This window comes from Nansenia antarctica, assembly GCF_963989245.1.
Source record: "Nansenia antarctica genome assembly, chromosome: 11".
NCBI classification, from domain to species: domain Eukaryota; kingdom Metazoa; phylum Chordata; class Actinopteri; order Argentiniformes; family Microstomatidae; genus Nansenia; species Nansenia antarctica.
In genome coordinates, this window is record NC_137681.1 from 11,321,508 (window position 1) to 11,348,666 (window position 27,159).

Consider the following 27,159-nt stretch of genomic DNA (forward strand, 5'->3'; position numbering starts at 1 on the left):
TGCCATGATAATGATTATTACTCACTTAAGGGGAACTGTGAAATGAAACAAGGTGTTTGAAGTGAACCCAAGAAAGAGTTTGAGTTAAAATATTTAAAGAAAATCCAAACGATGTTGCATGAATCATAAGTCAACGGTATGAACATCTAAACGTTTATGCAAATATAAAGTAAAGCATTTGCTGAGATTGTAACAAGGGGATTTATAAACCACGCTTCACCACCCTAACCAAAAGATGCCTCTCCCTCCATCCCGGAAGACGATACCGGGGTGGGAGGAGGGGGAGGAGTCAGCGAGGGTTGTTAGCCAGTCAAGTGTCGCTCTGCCTCCGGACTCAGGGAGCAGGAAACACCGAGGCTGCAACCGCGGTAGAGGGTGAAAGAAACGAAAGAAAAGTGGACCCACACAAAACAAAACCTCCCAGGGTCATTAGAAGCCACTTAAGAAGTTACCTCAAGACACACCGAAGACGTGTGTAAGGATCTACCCTTCATTGTGTTATCGGTTTGGAAAAAAGAGGGACGTTGCAAAACTGGACAGCGACCGAAGCTTTTTGGAGACAGAGGAGTGGACTCAGCTGGGGAGAGTCAGGTGAGTCTGTCAGGGCCAGAGCTGGGAAAGGAGTGTCACGTCTACAGGTGTTGTATGTAGTCCCTCGTCATTAAGCTATCTAGCTTGTCAGCTACGTAGTTCGTATCGAGGGTAGCTAAGATAAGCCCATCGGTAGGATGCTGTTTGTTTATCGAGTCTCTTTCAACTGTAATCCAGACGATTTTAGACAACCAACTAGTTTAGCTAGCCAGCAAGTCTGCTGATGTTTATCAGACTGAACAACGTTATTAGCTCGTCGTGCTAGCATTACTGCCTCGGTGAGCTGCTGTCAGTCAAAGCCATTCATTCCCTCTCTCTCGGGATCAAGAAAGAAAGAAAGTGTTCCGTAAACTTGTAAGCTAAATGATGATTTACAAGGGACTGATTCACTGATACAAGAAGGCAAGAAGTTGGTAAAAATACAATAACATAGCTAAGCTGGCTAGTTTAGCCTTTCAAGTTCAGTTTTGTAGGTGCCACTTTCTTAAACAGAAAGAAGGCGCTTTAGATGTTACCACAACAAACCAGGTAGCCACGTTTTTTTGGGGGGTCAACCACCCAGACCAGGCGGAATTGAGTGAATGGATATTGCATTACATGTTGGAATCATACATGGGGGAAAGGAAGACAAGACGTGACGTTAGAATTATAAGGTTCTATCTCCGTTTTTGTCAAAATTTAGTTTTTTCCATAATCTGATCCATTAGGTGTTTATTAATGCCTGTGTGGTGTTATTTTTAAAATGTTGACATTTTTTGAGTTAGTAATTCATAAAATACAAAGGTTCCATCTCACAAAACATAGTGGAATGTAAAAACTTTGACGCTCAATATCTCTGAACTGCCCTAAACGGAGATAGAACCTTATCATTCTAAACGGAGATAGAACCTTATCATTCTAAACGGAGATAGAACCTTATCATTCTAAACGGAGATAGAACCTTAGAATTCTAAGCTCACGAAGAGGTAGACGGACTTCCACCGAGTAAAGGTGTGGTCTAAGGTTTCATCAATGAGTGATTGTGTGTTTGGCTTGGGGAGGGGGGCGTGGGGGTTAGGGATCCGTCACACCGGTTAATCCAGTTTGAGGAGAAATTCGTGGCCAAAATGCGACAATCTGAATCTGGCCCCTCATAACAATCAAGCTTTGGGGACTTTTTGAGTGAGTCAATTCTCAACCGCCCTGCCCCTGTCATGTGTTTGCGATAGCTTAACAAGTTACAAGGTTAAGATAAAAAATCATTGTAAAATGGTGCATTCATTCATCAATGAGAACGATGAAGTCATCTTTTGGCTGCCACACAATTGCCATTATCACGTTTGAATGGCAAACAAAGGTGCTGTGTACTCTACTGAGGGAAAAATGGCCTACCTCAGTCTGGACAGACTACTAGTAACAGTGAAGGACAGTGAGTCCTGCCTACTCCCACCTGCACCTGAGCTCCCCGAACAACACGCCTTTGTTCTCAGCAGACCCACTGCCATTATACCCACACGATAAAGTCCACCTGAAACGGTCAAGTTCTCTGCAACGAAAGACCTGGCGCATAGACTGGACAGTGATAACATATCAAAGGCATACTTTTGATTAAGGATGTAGGCCTATATTATATGATGCTGCAGTTGTGGTCTACTGATTTTGTTGTTTGTATAACTCACACACACACACACACACACACACACACACACACACACACACACACACACACACACACACACACAAAATCATGACCACACTGACCTCACTTTCTGCAGACAGCTCAGCGGCTCATGCATGCTAACTTTCGTTTTGACCCTGAGACTTTCTGCAAACATAAAAGGTTGAACAGTCCTCCAAGAGGCATGTTTCGCTTGTAAACCTTTCACACCCTCAATTTACAGCACTTCCTCAGTGTCATGCTAGCCGTAGCGTTTAACCTAGATATTGTTGTTTCACCCGATTCCTGTTTTACCTCCCGATGGTACAACGTTTTACCTTCCCCAATGTGAAACAGATTGTCAAGCGGGAGATGTTATCTGTGGTTATTAATGAGACCGCAAAGGAAGTAGAGTAGCTGTCAAAACAGTCTACCTGTTTTCTCTCACAGCCCTTTGGGGGTTACACTTTTTAAAGTGATACCTCAACACCCTAGAGACCAACAGTAAAGCTGGAGCTAGAGAACCCATAGGCTATCAATTCATTTCTATGAGCCAACATAGACTAGTCCTGTATTGTATTACGTTTCATTGTGATTGTGCTCTCCCTGTTTGTCATCCTCCTAATGCCTTGCGGCGTGGTGTGATACGATGCCTCAATCGAACACATCTCAGTGGGATGATGGTGTCAGCCACTCCACAGCTCACCACACAAGTACCAGACCCACTGAACCCTTGACAGTTTGGTCAGTGTACTGTAAACTCTGCTCTGCCTCTCTTGGTTCTGATTACAGGAAGAGAGAGGTTGGGGGGGGGGACTGACTTCCTGCCTGCTTGCCTGTCTGCCACACCCAAAACCCTGACAAAGATCTTATTCCTGTTGTCTTCGAGACAGTGCAGCAGGCTTCGGGTGTATATCAGTGGGCTAGAGTGGCCATCTCTGCACGCCTCCTCTCCCTTCCTTCTTGCTGATCTGAAAACACTGAAAGGAACATTTCTTTTCACTTGTCAGTGCAGGTAGGAGGGCGAAGAAGATGTCATAGACACCCAAACCGTTCTGTACTATGGAGACGGACCCTCTGTTTACTCTCTCCCCCTGCTCTGATGCAGAGGCTGTCATGTCTGCCCCATCAGTAGATGCCGAGTGTGGGTGAGTGTGAGAGGAGTCATCACCAAGAATAGCACAGCCCTTCCTCTTTTCGAACAGGTTCGCTGGCGCTGCTGTATTATTTTTTGGACACACAGGGTCAGTTATGCACCCAGCACCCCGTGTCAAGTTTTTTTCTTCTTCTCTAGGCCATATGCTGAAGGGTAGACTGCATGTTTGTTTACTGTTAAGTGTACATTTGTTTTGTGTACACGTGAGCGAGTGCTTGTGTTCAAAACCATATTAACCTTTCCCAGCTCAAAGGTTAGGATTTGTCGCTTTGTGGCTCTGTGAAAAGTTGAACACAGTAGAGTACAACCAGGCAACAGGTGTGGTTTTGCTACTAATTAGGCCTATTGCTAATAATCCTCTCACTAATGAACTCGGCATGACTATATAGGGGTCAGTGAAACGTCCGTCTCTTCTTTGGCGATAGAGAACGGGAGAGTTTCTGTGATCTGCATGCAGGGAGTGAGTGTCTGAATGGAGTGAGACAGGGAAGATGGAAGGGCTGAAGGAGAGGCAGGGAAGGTGAGAGGACTAGAGGAGAGGCAGGGAAGGGAGGTGGGAGGACTGGAGGAGAGGCAGGGAAGGAAGGTGAGAGAGGACTGGAGGAGAGGCAGGGAAGGGAGATGGGAGGACTGGAGAGGCAGGGAAGGGAGGTGGGAGGACTGGAGGAGAGGCAGGGAATCGAGGTGGGAGGACTGGAGGAGAGGCAGGGAAGGGAGATGGGAGGACTGGAGGAGAGGCAGGGAAGGGAGGTGGGAGGACTGGAGGAGAGGCAGGGAAGGGAGGTGGGAGGACTGGAGGAGAGGCAGGGAAGGGAGGTGGGAGGACTGGAGGAGAGGCAGGGAGGGAAGGTGAGAGGACTGGAGGAGAGGCAGGGAAGGGAGGTGGGAGGACTGGAGGAGAGGCAGGGAGGGAAGGTGGGAGGACTGGAGGAGAGGCAGGGAGGGAAGGGGAGAGGACTGGAGGAGAGGCAGGGAAGGGAGGTGGGAGGACTGGAGGAGAGGCAGGGAAGGGAGGTGGGAGGACTGGAGGAGAGGCAGGGAAGATGGGAGGACTGGAGGAGAGGCAGGGAAGGGAGGACTGGAGGAGAGGCAGGGAAGGGAGGTGGGAGGACTGGAGGAGAGGCAGGGAAGGGAGATGGGAGGACTGGAGGAGAGGCAGGGAAGGGAGGTGGAAGGACTGGAGGAGAGGCAGGGAAGGGAGGTGGGAGGACTGGAGGAGAGGCAGGGAAGGGAAGGGAGGTGGAAGGACTGGAGGAGAGGCAGGGAAGGGAGGTGGAAGGACTGGAGGAGAGGCAGGGAAGGAAGGAGGGAGGACTGGAGGTGAGGCAGGGAAGGGAGGTGGGAGGACTGGAGGAGAGGGAAGGAAGGAAGGAAGGAGGGAGGACTGGAGGAGAGGCAGGGAAGGGAGGTGGGAGGACTGGAGGAGAGGCAGGGAAGGGAGGTGGGAGGACTGGAGGAGAGGCAGGGAAGGTGAGAGGACTGGAGGAGAGGCAGGGAGGGAGGGTGGGAGGACTGGAGGAGAGGCAGGGAAGGGAGGTGGGAGGACTGGAGGAGAGGCAGGGAAGGGAAGGTGAGAGGACTGGAGGAGAGGCAGGGAAGGTGAGAGGACTGGAGGAGAGGCAGGGAAGGGAGGTGAGAGGACTGGAGGAGAGGCAGGGAAGGGAGGTGGGAGGACTGGAGGAGAGGCAGGGAAGGGAGGTGGGAGGACTGGAGGAGAGGCAGGGAAGGTGAGAGGACTGGAGGAGAGGCAGGGAGGGAGGGTGGGAGGACTGGAGGAGAGGCAGGGAAGGGAGGTGGGAGGACTGGAGGAGAGGCAGGGAAGGGAAGGTGAGAGGACTGGAGGAGAGGCAGGGAAGGTGAGAGGACTGGAGGAGAGGCAGGGAAGGGAGGTGAGAGGACTGGAGGAGAGGCAGGGAAGGGAGGTGGGAGGACTGGAGGAGAGGCAGGGAGGGAAGGTGAGAGGACTGGAGGAGAGGCAGGGAAGGGAGGTGGGAGGACTGGAGGAGAGGCAGGGAGGGAAGGTGGGAGGACTGGAGGAGAGGCAGGGAGGGAAGGTGGGAGGACTGGAGGAGAGGCAGGGAGGGAAGGTGAGAGGACTGGAGGAGAGGCGTGTACTGTAGCCTCTCCTCTGTGTTTGCCAACGCAGCTAATTCTCTCACGCTGTATTGTCTCCCACAGTAGTCAGACGGGTTTACTTTGTCTGTGCATCAGGCTACGTTGACTTTCATAGCCTAACCTCTCACACACGAACACAAACTCCCCAAAACCTCCCCACTCTTAATGAGCTATTTGTTATGATTTTTTTATTAGGCTCGTTCACGAGGAGGGGACATGTGGTTGTTAGCGTACTCGTGTTTTGTTTCTTCAAGTACCGACAAAGCCGCTGATTGCGTAAGTCCATAAGTAGAATAGTTTACATGCCACGCGTTTCCGGGTCACTCTGACTGACGTGGCCAGTATGCGAGCGATGTTGTTTTGGAGACGGGAGGACTAGGGGAGTTGTAGCTCCAGTGGTTTAACTCCTCCTGTCGGTGCCCTGTCCAGGCACGTCTCTGTAGTGTTTCGTTCTGCTGTGACCCCCTCTCAGACTCAGATCGTTGGGATGATAGTATTCTGGGGAATTTTATGTCACAGCAGTGTTGTGAAAGGCAGCGGCGATAGCATAGCTTTGACATTTAATTGTTGTCACCGCTTGTTACACATTTCTAATTTCAGTTGATATTTGTTGAGTAACCTGTCTCTGACAGAAGGCGAGGTGAGTTTTGGCACTCTTTTGGGAGGGACAGGTGGTGTCTTGGTTGGGAGGGACAGGTGGTGTCTTGGTTGGGAGGGACAGTTGGCATCTTGGTTGGTGGTGTCATTGAGTTTAGGGAGGCACACCACAATTGTTGCGTTTACTGACACTATGGGTGAATGTATTACCCTGTTCTGCTCCTGTACACTGATGATCTCACTCTGTGCCATATGCAGATCAAAGTGTGTGTGTGCGTGTGTTTGTGCGCTACATATTTACCAACGCAAGGTCATTGCTCTGCTCTGGCCAACTGGAAGTTTTCAGGGAAGTCCATAGGTCTGTCTGATTCAGCTCATTTAATAATTAAGCATTTTATTGTGCATTCCCTATGGTAAATACCACTAAGTTTCTCTGTGTGACACACTTCTGTCTTTTGTTTTTCTTTTTGACACATTTTTGACACATAAACATAAACATTTAGCTCAAGGAACTACAATATTCTCCACAGGCTGTTATGAATAGCCTACATGCCCATGAATTCTCACCAAACCTGTTGCACTGCTGTCTTGAATACTTCTAGCATTTTCGTGTTTGAAATATTTTCTTTGAACCTCTTCACAGCAATGAACTTAAAACAATCGCAATCTATTGAATTCCCCCGAATCCTTATCCTTGTTAGATACCCAGATGTTATTGGCCGATAATGCAGTACGGTTACACCAAGTGGATAGAGAAGAGGTAGGATATGTAGAAGGGAGAGAAGTCTGTGCTATCTGAATTGACAGTTTTAAACACTACTGTTCAAACAGTGATGGTTTAATTGGAGCCTTCTGGTTCTTAAGAGTGCTTAATCTCCGGGGGCACGTGGGCTAACGGTCTGTCAAGTTACATGAAAACCTACAATTAACGGTCATGTTGTTTAGTTTCACAACAAATGTGGGCTAGGCCTAGGCTTTGGACGCTGGGTGAGGATGAAAGAGGGAAACCGTCCCCTTGTTTTTACATGAACCACTCAGGCATAGGGGACTGACTGTGGTCATCATATGACACAACCACAACCAGGACCTGGTTTTTCCATACTGTATCTGTCAGCCAATATTGTGTGTCACGTTTTCTCTCGTGCTCCCCTCAGTTTCCATCGGCAGATTCTTGTCCGTGCCTAAGAAGCCGTTCTCCCTGTGTAGCGTGGACCTCCCACCCAGCCTTTGTTACCAGGCTTAGGGCTTCTGAGCTCCTTGTTTCTGGTTTGCTGGCTCCTTTGGGACACACACACACACACACACACACACACACACACACACACACACTCAGATCCAGAGGAACGGAGTAGCCAGTGCGACACACAGTAGTAAACGATCTACTACTCTATAAAATCAAATGGATAATTTCTTGACCGACGACAGCGAATGCTGTCAGTTATTTGAGCTGTTCTGTTTAGATCTAGTATCATTACCTACACAAACAGTCACTTCAGCAACTAAGAGGAAGTTTGCTTAGTGGCTGCTGGGGTGTATCAGTTCTCCACTAGGCCTATATCATAAACCCACAGTCCAAATAATGACTAAGTCAGGATTGCTCAAATCAGGCTCATGACAGAACTATGTCTGGACTGACTGAGCTAGTCAGGAAGGAAAGGTGTGACTCAGAGCAGTGCTGTAGGGTAGCAGTGCTGTTAGCCAATCACATACCTGGATAGGAAAGGAATCCGCCGCATTCTGAAAAGTATGTTTTCCTTTATGCCAAACATCATGATTTGTTATAGATCTGAGGCATGAGCCCTGAAGGCGTGTGTGTGTGTATTACATGGCTGACATTCTTGGTGTCACTCAGAGACTTTGCTTGCTTTGAGGGTCTGAGTTGAGTGCATAGCTAGCGCAGTACACACTGAAGCTTAGGGCTTTAAAGGTTGTGGTAATAACCTCTCCTTCACGTGACGGGGCTTAGTGAGCGACTGTCCTTAGATGGAGACACGCAGTCCAAAAATGAGAGGTTTTTAAAGCCCACCCAGAATAGCCGCTTGTAAGGCATAACATGCACTGGTCAACCAGCCTAGGTGTCTGGGGGATGAGAAAATGCCAGCCCCATTTTTTAAACAAATACAAAACAATAAAAGAAACCGATTTAAAAAAATAAATAAAATAAAGAACAACAACAGAAACCTAAGAAAGCTAATAGACTTTTGGGGTTTGTTGGAAAGTCAGGAGAAGTGTGAGTGGGCAGTAATTCCAATCATCTGCAGGAGGCAGGAGGAGTGTTGCTGTAATTGCGGGTCGCAACAGCTTTGTAAAAGGCTGGCAAGATGCCAAAACCTACCCTCACATGGCGAGGGGCGACGGGTGTTAATTTGTTGCCATGGCGGCATGTGAGGGGTGCTCAAAGTGTGTGCGCTGGAAGTCACGGACGGTTTGTCACGTTCATTCGAAACGTTATTGACAAAGGAACGACTGAATGAATGAAAGAGAAAGAAAGGCAGACGTCGCCCGGCCTTTAACTTTCCCCTTCCCCCATGTCCCGTTCTCTCTCTTTCTCTCTGAAGTGGCCACAGCGCGCGCGCGTGTGTGTGTGTGTGTGTGTGTGTGTGTGTGTGTGTGTGTGTGTGTGTGTGTGTGTGTGTGTGTGTGTGTGCGTGCGCGTGCGCGTGCGTGTGCGTGCGCGTGTGTGTGTGGCGCGCGCGGTAGTAGAAGTAGAACAATGGCCTCTTCAGTTCAGCTCTCCCTGACCTCTGACCACTATCTCTTGTCTGAGACAAGCCCCGCCCCCCCCGAGGCAGAGGAGGCGCAGGCCAAATTCCTCTGGAATTCTCTCCTGTCATCTCTCGTCCGCGGGCATACATACACCCATACATATACACCCATACATACACACATACATACACACATACATACATACATACATACATACACACATACATACATACACACATACATACATGCACCATAACCATCCAGGAATGTTTTTTCTCAAAGTCCCAACGCGTCCCAGTCATGAGGGGTTTGATTTTTCTGTCTTTCTAGAGAGGAGGATGAAGAGGTTCAGGAGGCATGGACAGGAGTCACAGAAAGACAAACGGAAGCAGGAGCTCTACCAGTTCAACAAGGTAAGGACCCGGTCCAGCTGCACAGCAACGCTAGGACCCCCGACTCGTTCAGCTAGTCTCATCCTCGACTCTCTCTCTCTATCTCTCTCTCTCTGTGGCAGACTGTGGAGCATGGATTCCCCCACCAGCCCAGTGCGCTGGGCTACAGCCCCACCCTGCAGCTCCTGGCTATCGGCACCCGCTCAGGGGCCATCAAACTGTATCCTTCATCATCATCATCATCATCGTTATTGTGTGTGTGAGTGATGCGTGTCTGTCAGTGGTTTCCCCTACCGTTGAATAGCTGCCCCCCCCCCCCTCCTCCCTTCCACCTGCACCAGTTTCGCCCTGCCTAAGACTTTTGGGCTTACGTTTTGGAATTAAATAGAACATGTTGATAATGGCAACCCTGGATGTGGGTTTGGGGGGGGGGGGGCGGGGGGCCTCCGCACCGTGCCCAAGAAAACATCGGAGGGAAATGCTGCGTTGCCAGATTGTATGCGACGGAGTATGGGAGCGAAAGCGTGTCAGCGAAAGAATTTGCCCGTCATGTTTGAACTTGAGATGATGACTGGCCCTATGTGGGTAGTCTGTGTGTGAGCGTGGTTAGTGGTATGTGGGTACGACCTGTCTGTGTCATTTTAATTCCCACGGTATTGCTCAATTCTCCCTGCTCCAGACAGTTATTTCTTCGTGCGTGGGTGTGTGCGTGGGTGACGGCTGTGTGTGTGTGTGTGTGTGTGTGTGTGTGTGTGTGTGTGTGTGTGCGCGTGTGTGCGCGTGCTTGCTCACGCGCATCGGGCCCAGCCCCTTAACACAATCAGCCTCATTGACAGTGTTAGAGCCAGTCAGTGCAGTGTCCCCATTGACACACACTCTCTACGATAACCCCCGTGTGCCTGTCGTTACAGACCTTCATTCACACAATGAGAGAGATTGTTCTGTGATGACACACGAACACACAGAAAGGAAATCCAATGAATAAATGTCTTATTAGCGCAGCCCAGGACCACCACACACAGCCAACAGACATTCTCTCATTCCTTTTGTAAATGTGTACTTTTTCAATGATGGCACCGAGAAACGGGCCAAACCACACCTGAATGACTGGTCAAACAGCTCGCCTCTGACTTCCCTGGCTGGGGTATGTGTGTGTGTGTGTGTGTGTGTGTGTGGGCGTGGGTGTGGGTGTAGAAGTGTGTGTTCATGATGTACGGTACCTGGCGGTGTGTTCCCTGACCTGAGGTCAGATACGGGGCTCCAGGCGTGGAGTTCATGGGCCTGCACGACGAGAACGCTGCCGTCACACAGGTGCACTTCCTCCCGCACCAGGTGAGTGAGCCGCCGCGACACACACACACACACACACACACCTGCAACACACACACACACACACACCTGTATGCTGTAGTCCTTTCACTTGGTGTTCCAGGACGAATTGCCCATTCAGTTCAACAAGAGGACATTAATAGTCACGAATGGCTAGATTCAATACATCAACATATTCTCCAGCTCTAAAGTTTGGCCCAACACGTCTTTTTGCGTGTGCCTGCAGGTGGAGCTGGTGACTCTGCTGGATGACAACAGTCTGCACATGTGGACCCTCAGAGCCCACCAGGGAGTGTCTGAGCTGCTGGAGATAGGACGCTTCACACTGACAGGACCACCGGGGTGAGACACACACACACACACACACACACACACACACACACACACAGGGCCACCAAGACCACCCGATTGAGGATTATGCAAAGTCAGCGACGAGCAGTTTTGCAGTTAGCTCAACACTATCCCACTGACTCTGTTTGACCTGATTGAACCTACGGTATGCGTGTCTTTCCCTTTCTGTCTGTATTTACCTGGCCTCTCTCCCCCTCCCCCACCAGTGCCCCCCCCAGTGTGACCCGTGTGACGGCGGTGCTGGCCCACTCCTCTGGGGAGCTGCTGCTGCTGGGGACGGAGGGAGGCCATGTGTTTGTGGTGGAGGTCCCCGGCTTCAGAGAGCTGGAGGAGAGAAACATCAGTCTGGACAACGTCACCAACAGGTGGGCGCACACACACACACACACACACACACACACACACACACATACTCTGTGGCTCAGTTGGTAGAGCAAGGCGCTAACAATGCTTGGGTTGTGGGTTCGATTTCCCGTCGGGACCATATATACAGAAAAAATAATAATATGCGCTAAGTGCTGTGTAACTCGCTTTGGATAAGAGCGTCGGCTAAATGGCATATATTACACACAAGCCTACTCACATACACAGACACACACACACACACACACACTTAGTTAGATAGATAGACTTTATTTGTCATTGTTACAGTACAGGTACAGTTTCTACTGTGACAGACGGAACTGCTCAGCTCTATCGATAAGGAGGCTCTCAGTCTGGTGTTTCTCAGGCCTGACCAGCCGCTGGTGTTGATGTCACTGTCTGGCCTAATCTGCCTGATCCTTGTCTCTGCTCATCGACTCACTGGGTCGGAAACATCATCCTCCTAAGCAACAGGAAACCACTATTGATTTGCAATGTCAATCTCTCTACCACACACAGACACAAACAATCAATCAATCAATCACTCACTCTCTTATCACAAACACATTCTGATATGATCAATATTGATGTTAAACCACCCCTCTCTCTCTCTCTCCCACCCTACCTCCCTCCCTCCCTCCCTCCAGTGTACCGGAGGACTATATTGGTCGTAGGAACCTGGAGCATGTGGAGGCCTTACAGGAGAACCCCGTCAACCCACGGCAGGTTGTGATTGGCTACGGGCGAGGCCTCATGGTGATCTGGGACTTGGACAACCAGAGTGCCGTCCAACACATCCCCGCCACACAGGTACCAAACCATGCTGGATGGAACGTTAGCATGTTAGCACATGCTGCTTTAACACAGCAGGTAGATAGACAGGTACTTTTTATTGGTGGGGAAATTACATTTACAGCAGCTCAGACTACAGAACAAGAAATATACAAACTGCAAAATAAAGTGACAAGGCGTAAATAAACGAGATCAAAATACAAAATAAACACAGACCAATCGACATTTGGGACCTTATATGTGTGGTGGCCTGGGAAAACCCTTCACATGGTGGCATTTTAATTTTTTTATATTTCCATAAATTAGAAGTTCTCAGCTATTCATAACTGGCTGAATGACTGAGATAGCCCTTTATTTTAAAAAGTTATGAGCATTTTAATGTATCATGTCAAAAAAAGTGAAAGGTCATTACTACCCCTTTCTCCTCCGGGTCGGGGGAGGAGCCTATGCAGATCGGCCGGTCTCGTTTGTCTGCTTGTGATGCGGTGTTAGTCTGCTCGCCTCGTCGGTATGCGAGGGACAGATCCATTTGTGTGTCTTCTAGTTAAGATTTTATTACTTTATGCTTATTGTGAGCATCAGTAAACTGGCAATAACACAGGTGGAAGTATTGTCTCTCCTTTCGCTCATGTGTGCGTGCGTTGCTTAACTGAGAATGAGACACGTTCAACGTGATGTTGTTTCGCTAGCAAACTACCCACCACAAAAACATAAAAATAAGTACTTTCTCTTTTGTTTTCTTAAAATGTTTATTCACCATAATGTAGTATGGAGTTCAAAGTACTAGAATACCACATAATATCAAAATCGCCAAAATCGCTATTTCCATCTATTTTTGCTCTTTGCCACAAACGAACGCCAGCGACATCCGACGGGTTTTCCCAGGCCACCACACATATACAGTAGGTAAGATGTCCGTGTTCACCTGGAGCACAGCTAGCATTCAAACCAAACCATATCAGATCTGGGTGTTCCCCCGATGGTACCACTGCTATCTCTGGCTGTTTATTTCAGTCCCTGTTTCGGCCGTTGTGTCCCCATAGCAACTGGAGAGCGTATGGTGGACGGAGGACGGCGGCCATATCCTCAGTTCACATAGCGACGGCAGCTACTGCCGCTGGACGGTGGGCGGGGAGGACACACAGAGCGAGGAGGAGAAGTCAGACACGCCGTATGGTGAGAACCCCGGGCAGTGGGCGGGGTTGATATTTGGCACTCGACAGATGAACGTTGACAATCGTGTGCTTAGTTAATGGAACGTTAAGGGCGTCTAGAGGACTTTCCAAATAAAGGATTAAAAGTCACACACACACACACACACACACACTCTCTCTCTCTCTCCACTTTGAGGCTGACTCTCTCTGTCTTTTTTCTCTTAGGTCACTTCCCCTGCAAGGCCATCTCTAAAATCATCCAGCTGCCCACAGAAGAAGGGTGAGGGGCATTCTGTCTGTCTGGCTGTAGGAGCCTGCTGGGTCGTGATCCCCCTGCTGCCTGCCTCTCTGTTCTAATGTCTAATCCCCAACACAGTGTTCACATCCTGGTTCTACTGTTACCCATTAATCTGTCAGCAAATATAAGTTTGTATAAGGTCTGTGTGTGTGTGTGTGTGTGTGTGTGTGTGTGTGTGTGTGTGTGTGTGTGTGTGTGTGTGTGTGTGTGTGGCAGGCCTCCGTTCCTGCTGTTCAGCGGCGGTATGCCCAGGGCCAGCTACGGAGACAGACACTGTATCAGTGTGATCCACAGTAAAACCCACGTGGCCCTGGACTTCACCTCCAGAATCATCGACTTCTTTGTCATCACAGATGGGGAGAACACAGGTTGGCAGGATATATACACACACACACACACACACACACACTTAACATAGGATGCACACAACACCCCCTTCTTCTCTTTCTCTCTCTCTCCCTCTGTCTCCTTGCTCTTTCTCTCTATACACACACACACACACACACACACACACACACACACACACTTAACAGGATGCACACAACACCCCCATCCTCTCTTTCTCTCTCTCCCTCTGTCTCCTTGCTCTTTCTCTCTTTACACACACACACAACGTACTCAACTCCTTCTCTTTCTGTCTCTCCCTCCCTCCCTCCCTCAGAGCCCAGTGCGTTGGTGGTGTTGGTGGAGGAGGAGCTGGTGGTGATAGACCTGCAGACTGAGGGCTGGCCTGTCATCCAGACCCCCTACCTGGTGCCCCTTCACTGCTCCGCCATCACCTGCTCCCACCACGTCTCTGCCATCCCGCTCAAACTGTGGGAGAGGGTCCTCTCAGCCGGAGACGTGCAGAACACACACTACTCCAAGAAGGTACCACACTCACACACACACTTGCACACACTTACACACACATACGGCCGTTCGAAGCCTCTTCCCGAGCCTCAGGGCTAACCAACAGCTACTTCCCCCAGGCGATCAGGCTCATGAACAAGCCCACTGTAGACAATTGACTATCATCTCCAAGCTCACCCCATGCGTACTCAAATACTCGTATACCTTTTGAATTGACGTCACACATTCTCACTTTTCTTGTTTCCCCCCGCCCCAGCCGTGGCCAATAACAGGAGGACAGAACCTGGCCGCAGACCCCCCCCAGAGAGACCTGCTGCTGACAGGGTGAGTGGACCTGCCAGGCGAGATCTCCTGTCTCCCTCACCATAACTGCATTCCACCTAGGACAGGCTCATTGTAATTCATGGAATGGGGAGTGGTGTCATACCATTCTTCATTCCATTCCTTGCATCACATCCTCCAAACTTCTGCTCCAACAGCCTCCCCTGTTTGGAAATCAATACTTATGTGTGTGTGTGTGTGTGTCTCCAGGCACGAGGATGGGACTGTACGTTTCTGGGATGCGTCGGGTGTGTGTCTGTACCCCATGTACAAGTTGAGCACGGCGGGAGTGTTCCACACGGACGCTGACCCCAACGACAACATGAACCAGGGCACCGAGGGGGAGTGGCCTCCGTTCAGAAAGGTGTGTGTGTGTGTGTGTGTTCAGTTGACAGTTGGTGAGTCATTGCACCTCGGTCATCGTTCATGACTAGAGCCAGGTGTTTTTTTCTAACGAAACGACCTCAAACGAACTCAACTTGCAAATCTCCTGGCCCTGTTCATAACCCTGTGTGTGTTGTGTCTGTTGTGTTGTGTGTGTTGTGTGTGTTGTGTTGTGTGTTGTGTTGTGTTGTGTTGTGTGTGTTGTCATTAAACATGTTCCCCGGTCCCTCCCTCTCAGGTGGGCTGTTTTGACCCCTACAGCGACGACCCTCGCCTGGGAGTCCAGAAGATCCACCTGTGTAAATACAGTGGCTACCTGACGGTGGCAGGCACCGCCGGACAGGTGAGGTCACCTACAGGAACAGGGAACGCATTGTGAACCTGGCACCTGTGCTCATCACAAACCAATACTCCCTCTGGTGGCCGGTTTGGTGAAGTGCAGTAGCTTGTCTTTAGCCCTATTCGCAAGGGACTAGTATTATCTGGGGACCTCTAGTAATGATTGCAGAGGTCGTCTGTGATCTTAATCCCGTGCGAATCTGCCATGTCCGTAATTTGTAAATTAAGAGTTCCACCGCAAATTACCTACCCACCGGAAGGTTATGAGTTCAAAACCACCTCTAGTGTGCCCTTGAGTAAGGCACTTAGCCCTCAGTTACTCCAGGGGGAATGTCCCTGTAATCTGTAATTGTAAATCGCTTTGGATTAAAAGCGTCTGCTAAATGGCAAATTCATTTCAAATACCATATTTCGCCAAACACAGAGGTCCTGTGATAATATTAGTCCTGTGCAATATCTTATATCTATAGATATTATATCTATTATATATAGAGAGAATTTCTAAATCACATGAGGTCCCCAGTCCCCCAATACTAGTCCTGTGCTTTTGTCACCATTATAGACCATAGCCCTCTCTTACACCTGTCTGTAGCGGTCCTAGGTTTACATGTATGCATTGTCCTGCTCTAGTCCCGCTGCTCATTGTCATTGTCTCCTGGACTAATGAGAACAGTGATATGAGTAACCCTCTTTAATCAGGAGGAGTGTGGAAATTAAACATGATCCTGCTCTTTAACACCGTTTACCGAGTGGAAGGGGCGTGTGGGGGTGTCTGATTCCTTCTCTTTTCTTTGTCATCTGTCACTCGTTAAATAAGAGAGGGAAGAGACTGTCTGGTGGTCAGATTGGAGCTGTGACATACACACTCACACACACACTCACACACACGCACACGCACAACCAAACCCCGTCAGATAGTACAATGCTGATGTCTGAGCAGATGTCAATCTCCTCTCCCGTCCCCGTGTCCAGATCCTGACATTGGAGCTGAATGACGAGGCGGCGGAACAGACGGTGGAGGCCACCGTAGCGGACCTGCTGCAGGGACAGGAGGGCTTCCGCTGGAAGGTACTCACCACCGCTGTGTTGACCCGGTTTTTGTCCGTAACCGTCGTACGTGGATAATCATGCCCTACCCCAGGTGCCTTGTCACAGTGTCGTCTCCCCCCCTCCCCCGGTAGGGCCACACGCGCCTGGAGGTCAGGGAGGAGCCGGTGACGTTCCCCCCAGGCTTCCAGCCCTTCGCCCTGGTCCAGTGTCTGCCCCCCGCCGTGGTCACGGCCCTCACCCTGCACTCTGAGTGGAAGCTAGTGGCCTTCGGCACCAGCCACGGCTTTGGACTGTACGACTACCAGCAGAAGAACAACGTCCTTGTCAGGTGTGTGGGTGTGTCTGGGTGTGTGTGGGTGGGTGGGTGGGTTATCCGGGTGTGTCCAAACACTGAAGCTTATTTCACTACTGGTGTGGGTGTGTGCGGGTGTGTCCGAAAACACTCCCACTCATTTGTGTGTGTGTGTGTGTGTGTGTGTGTGTGTGACTCACCTCCCGGTCCCTCCATTGCAGGTGTACTCTGAACCCCAGTGACCAGCTGGCGATGGAGGGCCCCCTCTCCAGAGTGAAGAGCATTAAGAAGTCCCTCCGCCAGTCTTTCAGACGCATCCGCCGCAGCCGAGTGTCCCTGCGCAAACACCACGTCAACAACGCAGCCAAGGTTGGTCACGCGCACACACACACGCACACACCATGTTTTGGTTGTTTCTATGCCGATACCAGACCAGCTGACCTGATGTCACCCCCCCCCTCTCTGGCTCTCTGTGTGTGTGTGTGTGTGTGTTTGTGTGTGTGTCTGTCTGTCTCTGTGTGTGTGTGTGTGTGTGTGTGTGTGTGTGTGCAGGTCCAGGAGGCCAACGCTCGGCTGGAGGCGGAGCTAGCTGAGATGGAGTTGGCGCCGGTCCAAAGGAAGATCGAGGCGCGCTCGTCTGACGACTCCTTCACCGGCCTCGTACGGACGCTCTACTTTGCAGACACCTTCCTCTCAGACAGTGAGTCACACACACACACACACACACACACTCACTCCTCAAGTTCCGTGTCTGCAGTTGCATTTCTGAGGCGGTTGTGGTGGTGGATGTTTATTTATACAGTTTGTCATGGCACCAAGTGACTCAGCGTGATGTCATCATCCCCTAGGCTCCCACAGCACAGGCTCTCTATGGGCGGGGACCAACGGCGGCTCCGTGTTCGCCTACATGCTCCGCCTCCCTCCTGTAGAACGCAGAGCAGAGGACCCGGTCACAGCTCATCCTGGTAAGACTCACACACACACACACACAGAACCTACCCCATAGCCAACACATGAGACTACACCTACTAATACTGAATTTTCACACTGGTTATATCTCACACTCGTTCCCTTCCCTCCTCTCTCTCTCTCTCTCTCTCTCTCTCTCTCTCTCTCTCTCTCTCTCTCTCTCTCTCTCTCGCTCTCTCTCGCTCCCTCTCTCTCTCTCTCTCGCCCTCTTTCTCTCTCCCCCCCCCCCCTCCCCAGCTAAGGAGATCCAGTTGATGCACCGTGCCCCGGTGGTGGGCATCGTGGTGCTGGACGGGCACGGCTTCCCTCTGCCGGAGCCCCTGGAGGTGGCCCACGACCTGGCCCGCAGCCCAGACATGCAGGGCTCGCACCACCTGCTGGTCATATCAGAGGAGCAGTTTAAGGTGAGGGAAGCACACACACACACACACTCACACACACACACGCTGACATCTCAGAAGAGCTGTTTTAAGAGTGATGCTAGATACTAGACAAGCGCCAGTAGTACATCCAACCAACTGCAATGTTATTTAATTTCTGATCAGGAAAAAGAGACATTTCGTCTACATCCACTGTCCTCTGTCTAAGTGAATGATTGTGTGTGTGTGTGTGTGTGTGTGTGTGTGTGTGTGTGTGTGTAGGTGTTCACCCTGCCGAAGGTGAGTGCCAAGATGAAGCTGAAGCTCACGGCCATCGACGGCTCTCGGGTACGGCGGGTGGGCGTGGCCTATTTCGGCAGCAGCCGGTCGGAGGACTACGGCGAGAGCGGCCTGGCCGTCCTGACCAATCAGGGGGACATGCACGTGGTGTCGTTGCCGGGGGTAAAGATGCAGGTGCAGTACCCCTGTATCCGCCGGGAGGACGTCAGCGGCATAGCCTCCTGTGTGTTCACTAAGCACGGACAGGGTAAGACACACACACACACACACACACACACACACACCCACAGTGTCCAGTGTATTCTCTACATGTTTCTCAGCAATAATCTTGACAATAATCTTAAACAATCTGTCCCCAGACAGAACCAAAGTCTCTCTCTCTTAAAGCTACATAACCTTCATGCATTCAGCCATGGGTGATTCAGTGTGTGGGGGGGCACTCATTCTCTCAATCTCTTCTTCTTTGTCACGCTGGCTCCCCCTCTTCTCTCCCCCTCTCCTCTCCTCTCTCCCCCTCTCCTCTTCTCCACTGTCCTCTCCTCTCTCCCCCTCTCCTCTTCTCTACTGTCCTCTCCTCTCTCCCCCTCTCCTGTCCTCTCCTCTCTCCTCCTCTCCAGGTTTCTACCTGATCTCTCCGTCTGAGTTTGAGCGTTTCTCCCTGTCGGCCCGCTGTGTGGTGGAGCCACGCTCTCTGGTGGAGGTCCCCAACCAATCACCCAGCAGCACCAGCAAGCCCAGGGCACAGCCAGACGGAGCCTCTGCAGAGCACAGGTACACACACACACACACACACACACACACAGTCACACACACACACACACACACAGAGCATGAACGTTAAACCGCTTCTGTAGACGGCGTGCTTCTGAAACAAACCTGTTTCCTTTCGTAAACAACCGCCTTTTCTGTCATTCCAGAAATTCCAGAAGGAGCAGCGAGGACGTGGGTGAGTAGACAAAACTGTCACATACTAAAACATGCACGTGTCCACACCCTAATGTAAACATGCAGACATACCACCTACTGTACCTGTTCCCATGCTCTCTCCCTCACTCACACTCTGACCACACATGCATACATACATGCACACACTCACTCACTCACTCACTCACAAGTGCTTCTGTTGTCAAGCTGCATGCATGTGCTGATGTGCTGACTGCCTGCCTGTCTTGTGTGTTCCCGAGAGCACGTCTCACACACACACACACACACACTAGTCGTCAGGCTGTGTGCTTGTGTGTACTGATGTGCTGACTGCCTGCTGCCTACTTTGTTCCAGAGAGCTCTGCTAGAAGTGTTATGGAGCATGCTTTGCTGAATGATGAGAGTGAGTACCCCAGGAGGAACCCAGTAACTCGACCATAACCTGCCACAACAGACCCTCTTAACCCCGACTAAAGCCCATGCTTAAACTTAACCAGCAGCAACCGATCGATAACGATGTGGAAGTAGATGGAGTTGTTCTAACATGCACTGTGTTACCACCCTTTAGCCCTCAGCCCACTTCAATGTTCAACGCCGATCTGGAGGAGCTGGGTAGGGGTAAACAATATGGTGATAGCACCTTGCGGAAGTCGGACATCTTGTTTACACCTTCTAGGTTCCTTCAGATCTGTAATGAAGAGAGGCTAGTGGTTTTCTTTTTGTTGTCAAAGCCCCCACAATGCAGTGTGCTTTTCCCAGAGGCCTGCGCGACGGCTCTGAAGCGTCCCGATATTTGTATGTCCACTTTGTCTGTTGCCGTGCTGTCCACATGATAAAACACAGACTCACGTAAAAACATTGTGTGATTTCTAAGAGCTCTGTATGTCAGGAAGACAAATCGTTTTGCATGATTCATTCACCACTATCTTAAAATACATTGACAATCCCGTTTTATGATGACAATTTATGATAATAGATGCTGATGTTGATGCATGGCTCAGCAAATTTTACTGAACTCAAGTTAGCAAGTTGATTTGATTCAAATCTTTTTTTACAGTGTACGTATTTACAGTCGACTTATACAAAGTAGGTTGTGAAATAGAAGGCGTGTTGAGCGGCTCAGAGTCAGAATGGTTACGGTGTGTTTTTCTTGCAGAGGTGCTTCAGGAGATCCAGAAGTCTCTAGAAGGCGACCCGACGTGAGTCATCCGCCCCCCCCCCCCCCTTTTCACTCTGTCAGTCAGCCGCTACGTTCAGAATGATGCTAATGACAGCTTGTGTCCAACAGGACATTCCTAGAGAACAACGTGGGCGCGCTCACTGGAGGGAAGGTCCTGAGCAACGGAGGTAAGCTGAGTACGACATCCTGATGACGCTCGTATAATTGGCGGAAATTATGTAATTAAGTGTGTAATTAAGTAATTACACACACACACACACACACACAAACTATGGAACGAAATTGACGCTTTTTAAATGGTTTGAAGTGGGGTTTTTAGTTTTTTTTTTGGAATCAATTGCAATCATGAGTACAGCATAGTTGTATAATTAGTCTGATGATGATGATCATGTGGATGTTGATATCTGTTTGTCTTCCTCTCTCAGACTGAGCCACGGTGCCTGAAGCGTGCTGAAGCCAGCGCTCGACTCCTAGCCCGGCCGACCGGGCCAACACTACTAATACTACCACTACTGACCCCTGACCCCTGACCCTTAGCCCCAAAGACTGACATACCAGCTGCGTCTAAAATGACACCCTATCTATCGCTCATTTAGTGCACTTTGACCTTTGACCCGGAGCCCTTGCGTTCCTCTAGGGGTGAGGTCGGCCACTAAGGGGGATTCGGGGTGTCGTGAGATTTGCCCACTGCTACAGCAAAGAGAGAGGGACCACCGCTCGTGCCTAGACCAACCACTGTACCCCCCCCCCCCACCCCACCCTCCGCTACACTCAAACATGCCACACAAAGTCAGAATGAAAAGAAGAGGGTTGTTGAACAGAGGTTTCTATCCAGAGCCACTTAACACGTAACATTAATGTGGGCCATGCTGGAATTGAACCCGCAATCTTTTCTTTTTTTTACCTGCGCCTTGCCAACACCCCCCCCCACCCCGAACCTCTCCTTTTGGCATTTTGACCCCTAGCCTTTCACCTCTGACCCCCAGTTCACCTGTGGAACTCTGGTTCGTCCAATCAGAACCCTGCCTCTGCACAACATTGCCCACCTTCGTCTTCTAGAGAGACGCGTGGGACAGATGGGTTTTCAGTGGGAGGGAGGGAGGGGGTTTCTCTGATTTGTCTGTTGTAATTTAATTTGTCCTGTGATTTTTACCTGGTTTTGTTTTTTTTATTCACTGTAATGATTGGAAACTCAAATCTATAAGGACGGAAAAACCTTACAAGGGAATTAAGACTGTCTCGACGTCGTCAGTGTGCATCCGAAGTAGTAATGGTTCATAATGCTGACAAGACATTGGAGAGAGAGAGAGAGAGAGAGAGCAACACAGAGGAGTTAAAAGTGGAACGTTACACATTCCTTTTTTAACCGTACATGTAAGAGCAGCCTAGTAGCCATGTCTCTGCTTTCACCAACGTCTTGGTTGATGACAACGGAGGAGATGGCTAAAGCATGCAACAGATCTGGCTTCCAGGCTGTTATAAGACCACTGTGCCATACTTGCCAAGCATTTGTGTTGCTAACTGTATCTCCCTCCCACCCTCCCTACCGTCCGCTTATTAACGTGTAATGACCAGTTTGTAACCTGTCGTAGGTACTTCTCCACTACTGTGTAGCACACAATGCTGTACTTTTTAGGGGAACAACTTTCTATGGGGCTTGGTTTTAGATTTTTTTGAAAGTATGTAAACTTTTTTTTTTTAAATGCCAGCAATGAAAATGTAATTTAGGAATGTAATTTTAAAGTATTGTAGTCAAATGTTTAATATATATGTATATGATTATGTACCTGTGTTAACAGTGGGTCTATTTTAATGGGGGTTGGCTGCTATATAGTCAGATCTTACAAGGAAATATTTTGGTACTGTTTCTTGAAATGCTGGGTATTTTAGCATTTTGTGGTCTAGAATATATTTTTGTAGTGAATGAGAACCCTAATTTTGATTTATAATGTCACACTACATACATAATGTCCTGCTGGAAATTACATGTTTTTTCACAAGAATTCAAGTGTCCGTGTCTGATTTCACGCCATGTTTAATCATAAGCATTGCATCTCTGTGATGACTTTTGACTTTGCAGTGGTCAACATGTCGTCAGTGGTACTCAACATGACATTACAGCTAAACAATGGAGTAGTTGACCCATACTGGTGTCAAACTCACAATGATTCATGTTTACACATGATTGAAAGAGAGTATGCATCGGAGTGCTTCAGTCACAGGTTCTTAAGCAATGTTTTGACATTTCAATGCAAATAAAGGTGACCTGTATTGATGTTTATGCCCGGGGGTATTAGCCTGGGATTATGTGTGTATGCAGGTCTGGCTGGTGAAGTGGCTGGAGGTCAGCTGGCTTACAAGCACAGCCAGGAGTTTTAATCATCCATTATGGAGGGGCGCTTTGTCTACTAATGGCCTACGACACAATCGGTCTGCTGAAACCTGATCTCTCATAGAACCACTCTCAAAGGCTGAGCTGGCTAACGGGTCAGTCTGTATGAAATCAGCCACTTCTGAAGAGGGATGCAGGTGGGGAGGGAGGGGAAATAGAGAGAAACAGTATTTTTACGACCCTTACCATATATAGTATGTTGAATGCACCTTGTGGTCTTTACCAGGCTTCGCAATTCCAGTCATTTGTGAGAAAAGAGGGAAGGGACAGGCTGCTTGGATGTACTAGTAATAAATAGTCTTAATAGATTGAAGGTGTTGTTTGGTAATAGGGTTAATTGGTCATCGAAGGACAAAGCACTCTTCATAGAACTAAAAAAAACGTTATAGTGTGTATTACTTTGAACATGGCCCAATATATGAAGGCAGACAATTGTCTGTTATTTTAATATAAAAAAAAGTGGTGTAGAAGTCTTCCTCAGCAAGTGTCAAGATGAAAAAGAAAGAAGTTTAATGCTGTTTATTTTTTAATATAAGAGTGAAGAGAAAAGTTAAAACTTGGCCCCTGCATTCCAGAGCACTAATGGAATCTCCCGGACTAAAGGGAATGGCTCTGATCGCTTCCTTTCTCTCCATCAATCTCTCTCTGGAGTCTATCAGAGCCTATTGTCTGTCTCTCCACACACCGCCTCTCACCTTTCCTCTCCCTCATTCACCAGCTGCCATTATGAATAGCTGTATCTCTGTGACCTGCCGAATGAAGTTTAATTATTCAAGTGTGTGTGTGTGTGTGTTTGTGTGTACACACCTTTTATGGTTGGGCGTTGATGGTGGGTGGGTATCAATGTATGTGTGTGTGTGTCCGATCTCCATCCTAAGTGTGTGTGTGTGTGTGTGTGTGTATGCGTGTCAGTGACACCAGCTCTTGAGGACAAGCAGAAACACTTTCCGGACCCCCAGCATGCTGCCTGTGTTTCACCTGAGAAGCCAGGTAAGCTATATCACACTGAGACAACCTCACTGGGTTGCCCCCAGGGTGTACCACGCTATATAGCCACATTTAGACTGACCTGGAGGTAGCTCAGCGGAGTCACTTAGATCAAACTACAGATAACACCGTCATTTAGACGAATAACAGCATCCTTTGTATACAACTTATGTAGCTTCTATAAATTCAAATCAAACATGCATCGTCACTTTGAATGTGCTTTGCAGTACTTCAAATGGTAATTTATTAATTGATTGGAAAATGTTTCGATTAACTGCTTAACATTTTGTTCTTGTCTTTGCAGTGATTGTTGCAAGGAGATATGTAAGGCACTATTGTTTTCTTTTATGAGGTGAACAGGAGCTAAACTGGGGCTGACCTGTGTGTCCTTACAGGATCAGGGTCTGAACGTCTGAAACTCAGTCTTAATGTTGACTGACTGAGCTTTAGACCTGGTTTCACTTTGCTTGACAGACAAGTTACGTGACCTGGCGCCCTTTACCCATTACATGTATTAAGTTTGATGTATCTTCCTGAGCATGTGTGTGGTATAGCACTGTAGTAATGCCCACACTGTACCTGGGCAGTTTGGAGATTCAAATAAGACTGGAAACACATTAAATACATTCACATCACATTTTCCAAATCATGAAAATCATGCATAATACATTTCAGGCATACGACTTCATTGTCCGCTTAGTATATTCAGTGAAATTGAATGAATTTTGTGTTTGTTTATTAAATGATCACAAATACAATGTGCAGTAGGCCTACATGACATCACAGCATACACAAAAAGTTAAGACAAATACGTTTTTCCTTTTCAGATAATAATAGGTATCCCATGACCTTTTCTTACAGAAAAAAGGAAAACGTGGAAGTCATGTCACCTGTAAAAACCAAAGGACAGACCAGTGGTGCAAAGCAGAAAGTGGAGTCAGCAAAGAAGCATAAAGAAGAAATCCAACAACCGAAGAAAGAAAAAAAGAATGCCATCAAACCATCCCAACCGCCTGAAGTCACCATTGAAAAAAGGAAGAGCAGAGGGGCAACAACAGCCCCTCCAGAAAGGAGCAAGAAAGAAGATGTTAATGGCAATGGCAAGGGACATAATACAAAGGAGGAGAAAACGGGGGATGAGCAGAGCAAAGTAATGCAGAAAGAGGAAAAAGAAAATAATAAAAAGAAAAGGAAAGACCAGGGCAAGGTAACACAGACAGAGAAAGGGGACCAGGGCAAGGTAACACAGATAGAGAAAGGGGACCAGGGCAAGGTAACACAGACAGAGAAAGGGGACCAGGGCAAGGTAACACAGACAGAGAAAGGGGACCAGGGCAAGGTAACACAGAGAGAGAAAGGGGACCAGGGCAAGGTAACACAGAGAGAGAAAGGGGACCAGGGCAAGGTAAGACAGACAGAGAAAGGGGACCAGGGCAAGGTAAGACAGACAGAGAAAGGGGACCAGGGCAAGGTAACACAGACAGAGAAAGGGGACCAGGGCAAGGTAACACAGACAGAGAAAGGGGACCAGGGCAAGGTAACACAGACAGAGAAAGGAAAGGATCAGGGCAAGGTAACACAGACAGAGAAAGAGAAGGATCAGGGTAAGGCTATTCAGAAAGAGACAGGGAAGAGATCAGGGAATGGAAAAGCTCTGAGTAGTATATCATTAACCCTGAAGGAGAACGGTAACAGAGTAACAGGAAAAGGGGGTGTGACCAAACCTTCAAAATCCAAACCTACGCCCAAAACACCACCTACTAAGGCAGAGAGGATAACCACACCTTCAACAAAGGAATTGTTGGAGGAGGAATTGGAGAGCGAGGAAGAGAGCTCAGTGGAGGAGAATGAAGAGGAGGAGAGTGAGGAGGAGGAGAGTGAAGAGGAGGAGAGTGAAGACGACAAGGAGGAGGAGCCAGTGAGTAATGAAGAGCCAGTTGAGACGGAGGGGAGTGAGGAGAGCAGTGAAGAGGAAACTGTTGTGTCAGTCACCGAGAGTGACGCAGAGAGTGACACAGAGAGAGACACCGAGAGAGACACCGAGAGAGACACAGAGGGAGACACCGAGGGAGACACCGAGGGAGACACCGAGGGAGACACCGAGAGAGACACAGAGAGAGACACAGAGAGAGACAGCGAGAGAGACACCGAGAGAGACACAGAGGGGGACACTGAGAGAGACACAGATGGGCAGGAAGTAGAGGAGGAATCGGAGGGAGAACCCTCAAAGGTAGTCAGTACCAGAGGGGATCCAGAGGAGGAACCCGTCAGCAGCACCAGTGAAGAAGAGGAGGAGGAAGCCACCAGTGATGGAAGTGGAAATGAAGAGATAACCAAGGAGGAAAACGTTGAAAAATCAACAAAGAAAGCCGTAGCACCGCTCATTCTGACTCCCAGTGTCCTGGGGCCTGCAGGGGGACTGAAATCCAAGATGTTTAAGAAAAAAAAGGAGGACAAGCAGGCAAAGGCCGACAAGAAGAAGCTGCAGAAGTCAGAGAAGGCCAGCCCAGAAGAGGCAAAGGCTCAGCCACTGAAAAGTGTTTCTCTCAAAAAGGGTAACACAGCGAAAGGCAAAGCCCAGCTCCTACAGTTAGCCAACAAAACCCAAAACATCAACGACACAAATACTCCTCCTCCAGCAGACTCTAAGGACGATGAAGACACCACCACATCGTCGAAAGCCCCTCAAGGCAAATCACGGATGATGCTCCTGAAAGCCAAAGGAAAAACTCTCAAAGCCAATCAAGTCTCAGAGGAACAGGAGTCAGTGAACGAGGAACAAGATGGTGGAGGAGGAGATGCCAAAGGACCACAGGGGAGCAGTCAACCCCGGACACTGGGGATGGTCCTGGGCAAGGTCAAGATGGAGTCTGTGCGAAACAGGACCAGTAAGCTGCTGTCAAAGCCAGGAGAGGAAGCAAACACTACAGCAACAGAAGAAGAACCAACTGTGGCAGAGTCCTCCAAAGCAACCGACCCTCTGATAGGTCGAAGAAAAAGCGTTACGGCTCTGCGGCGCGTTTCTGGATGGATCCAGAAGAAGATGCCCAGAGGATTCAATCTAAGGAGTAAATTGAAGACTGTGACCAGAGCAATCGGAGTGACCCATTGGCTCTCCCTGAGAGTCAGAGTCCTCGAACAGGATGGAGCTACCAGCTCCAAGCGCAACCTTCTCAAGAACAGGATGACCCTGCGAATGGCAAGCAAGGCCAGCGTGGCCAGTAAGAGGGCCAGATCCTCTGGATCATCTACAGAGAAGAGAGCCAAAGAGAATGCAGCTACCCAGGAGAGGCAGGGGGAGTCAGATGACAAGCCCCTTTCCACCTCCAC

The 27,159-nt window shown here is 49.1% G+C and overlaps 2 protein-coding genes across 3 annotated transcripts in view; both read left to right on the forward strand.

Moving 5' to 3' along the window:
- The first annotated feature begins 389 nt into the window (after nt 1-389).
- llgl2 (LLGL scribble cell polarity complex component 2) lies at nt 390-21,380 on the forward strand. 2 transcript variants are annotated; one of them, XM_080541813.1, is made up of 27 exons: nt 390-591; nt 9,132-9,214; nt 9,316-9,413; nt 10,444-10,525; nt 10,749-10,864; nt 11,080-11,238; nt 11,884-12,046; nt 13,072-13,204; nt 13,408-13,462; nt 13,697-13,848; nt 14,142-14,350; nt 14,589-14,656; nt 14,864-15,017; nt 15,276-15,380; nt 16,349-16,444; nt 16,558-16,754; nt 16,940-17,087; nt 17,271-17,418; nt 17,567-17,683; nt 17,925-18,091; nt 18,329-18,593; nt 18,964-19,117; nt 19,264-19,292; nt 19,626-19,673; nt 20,427-20,469; nt 20,559-20,617; nt 20,876-21,380. In XM_080541813.1, the coding sequence occupies exons 2-27, from the start codon at nt 9,140-9,142 to the stop codon at nt 20,878-20,880; spliced, it is 3,045 nt and encodes a 1,014-aa protein (XP_080397939.1). In that variant the 5' UTR covers nt 390-591; nt 9,132-9,139; the 3' UTR covers nt 20,881-21,380. The 2 variants fall into 2 exon arrangements, with proteins under 2 accessions (XP_080397939.1, XP_080397938.1); XM_080541812.1 differs by having other exon boundaries at nt 16,940-17,418.
- Nucleotides 21,381-26,260: 4,880 nt separating this feature from the next.
- The window catches only part of myo15b (myosin XVB), a gene marked incomplete at both ends in the record, with an annotated part of 29,408 nt that continues 28,509 nt past the window's right edge, over nt 26,261-27,159 (forward strand). The window contains one exon of the mRNA XM_080542272.1: nt 26,261-27,159. This exon is cut by the window's right edge and continues 679 nt beyond it. Within this exon, the coding sequence (XP_080398398.1) occupies nt 26,261-27,159 (899 nt within the window).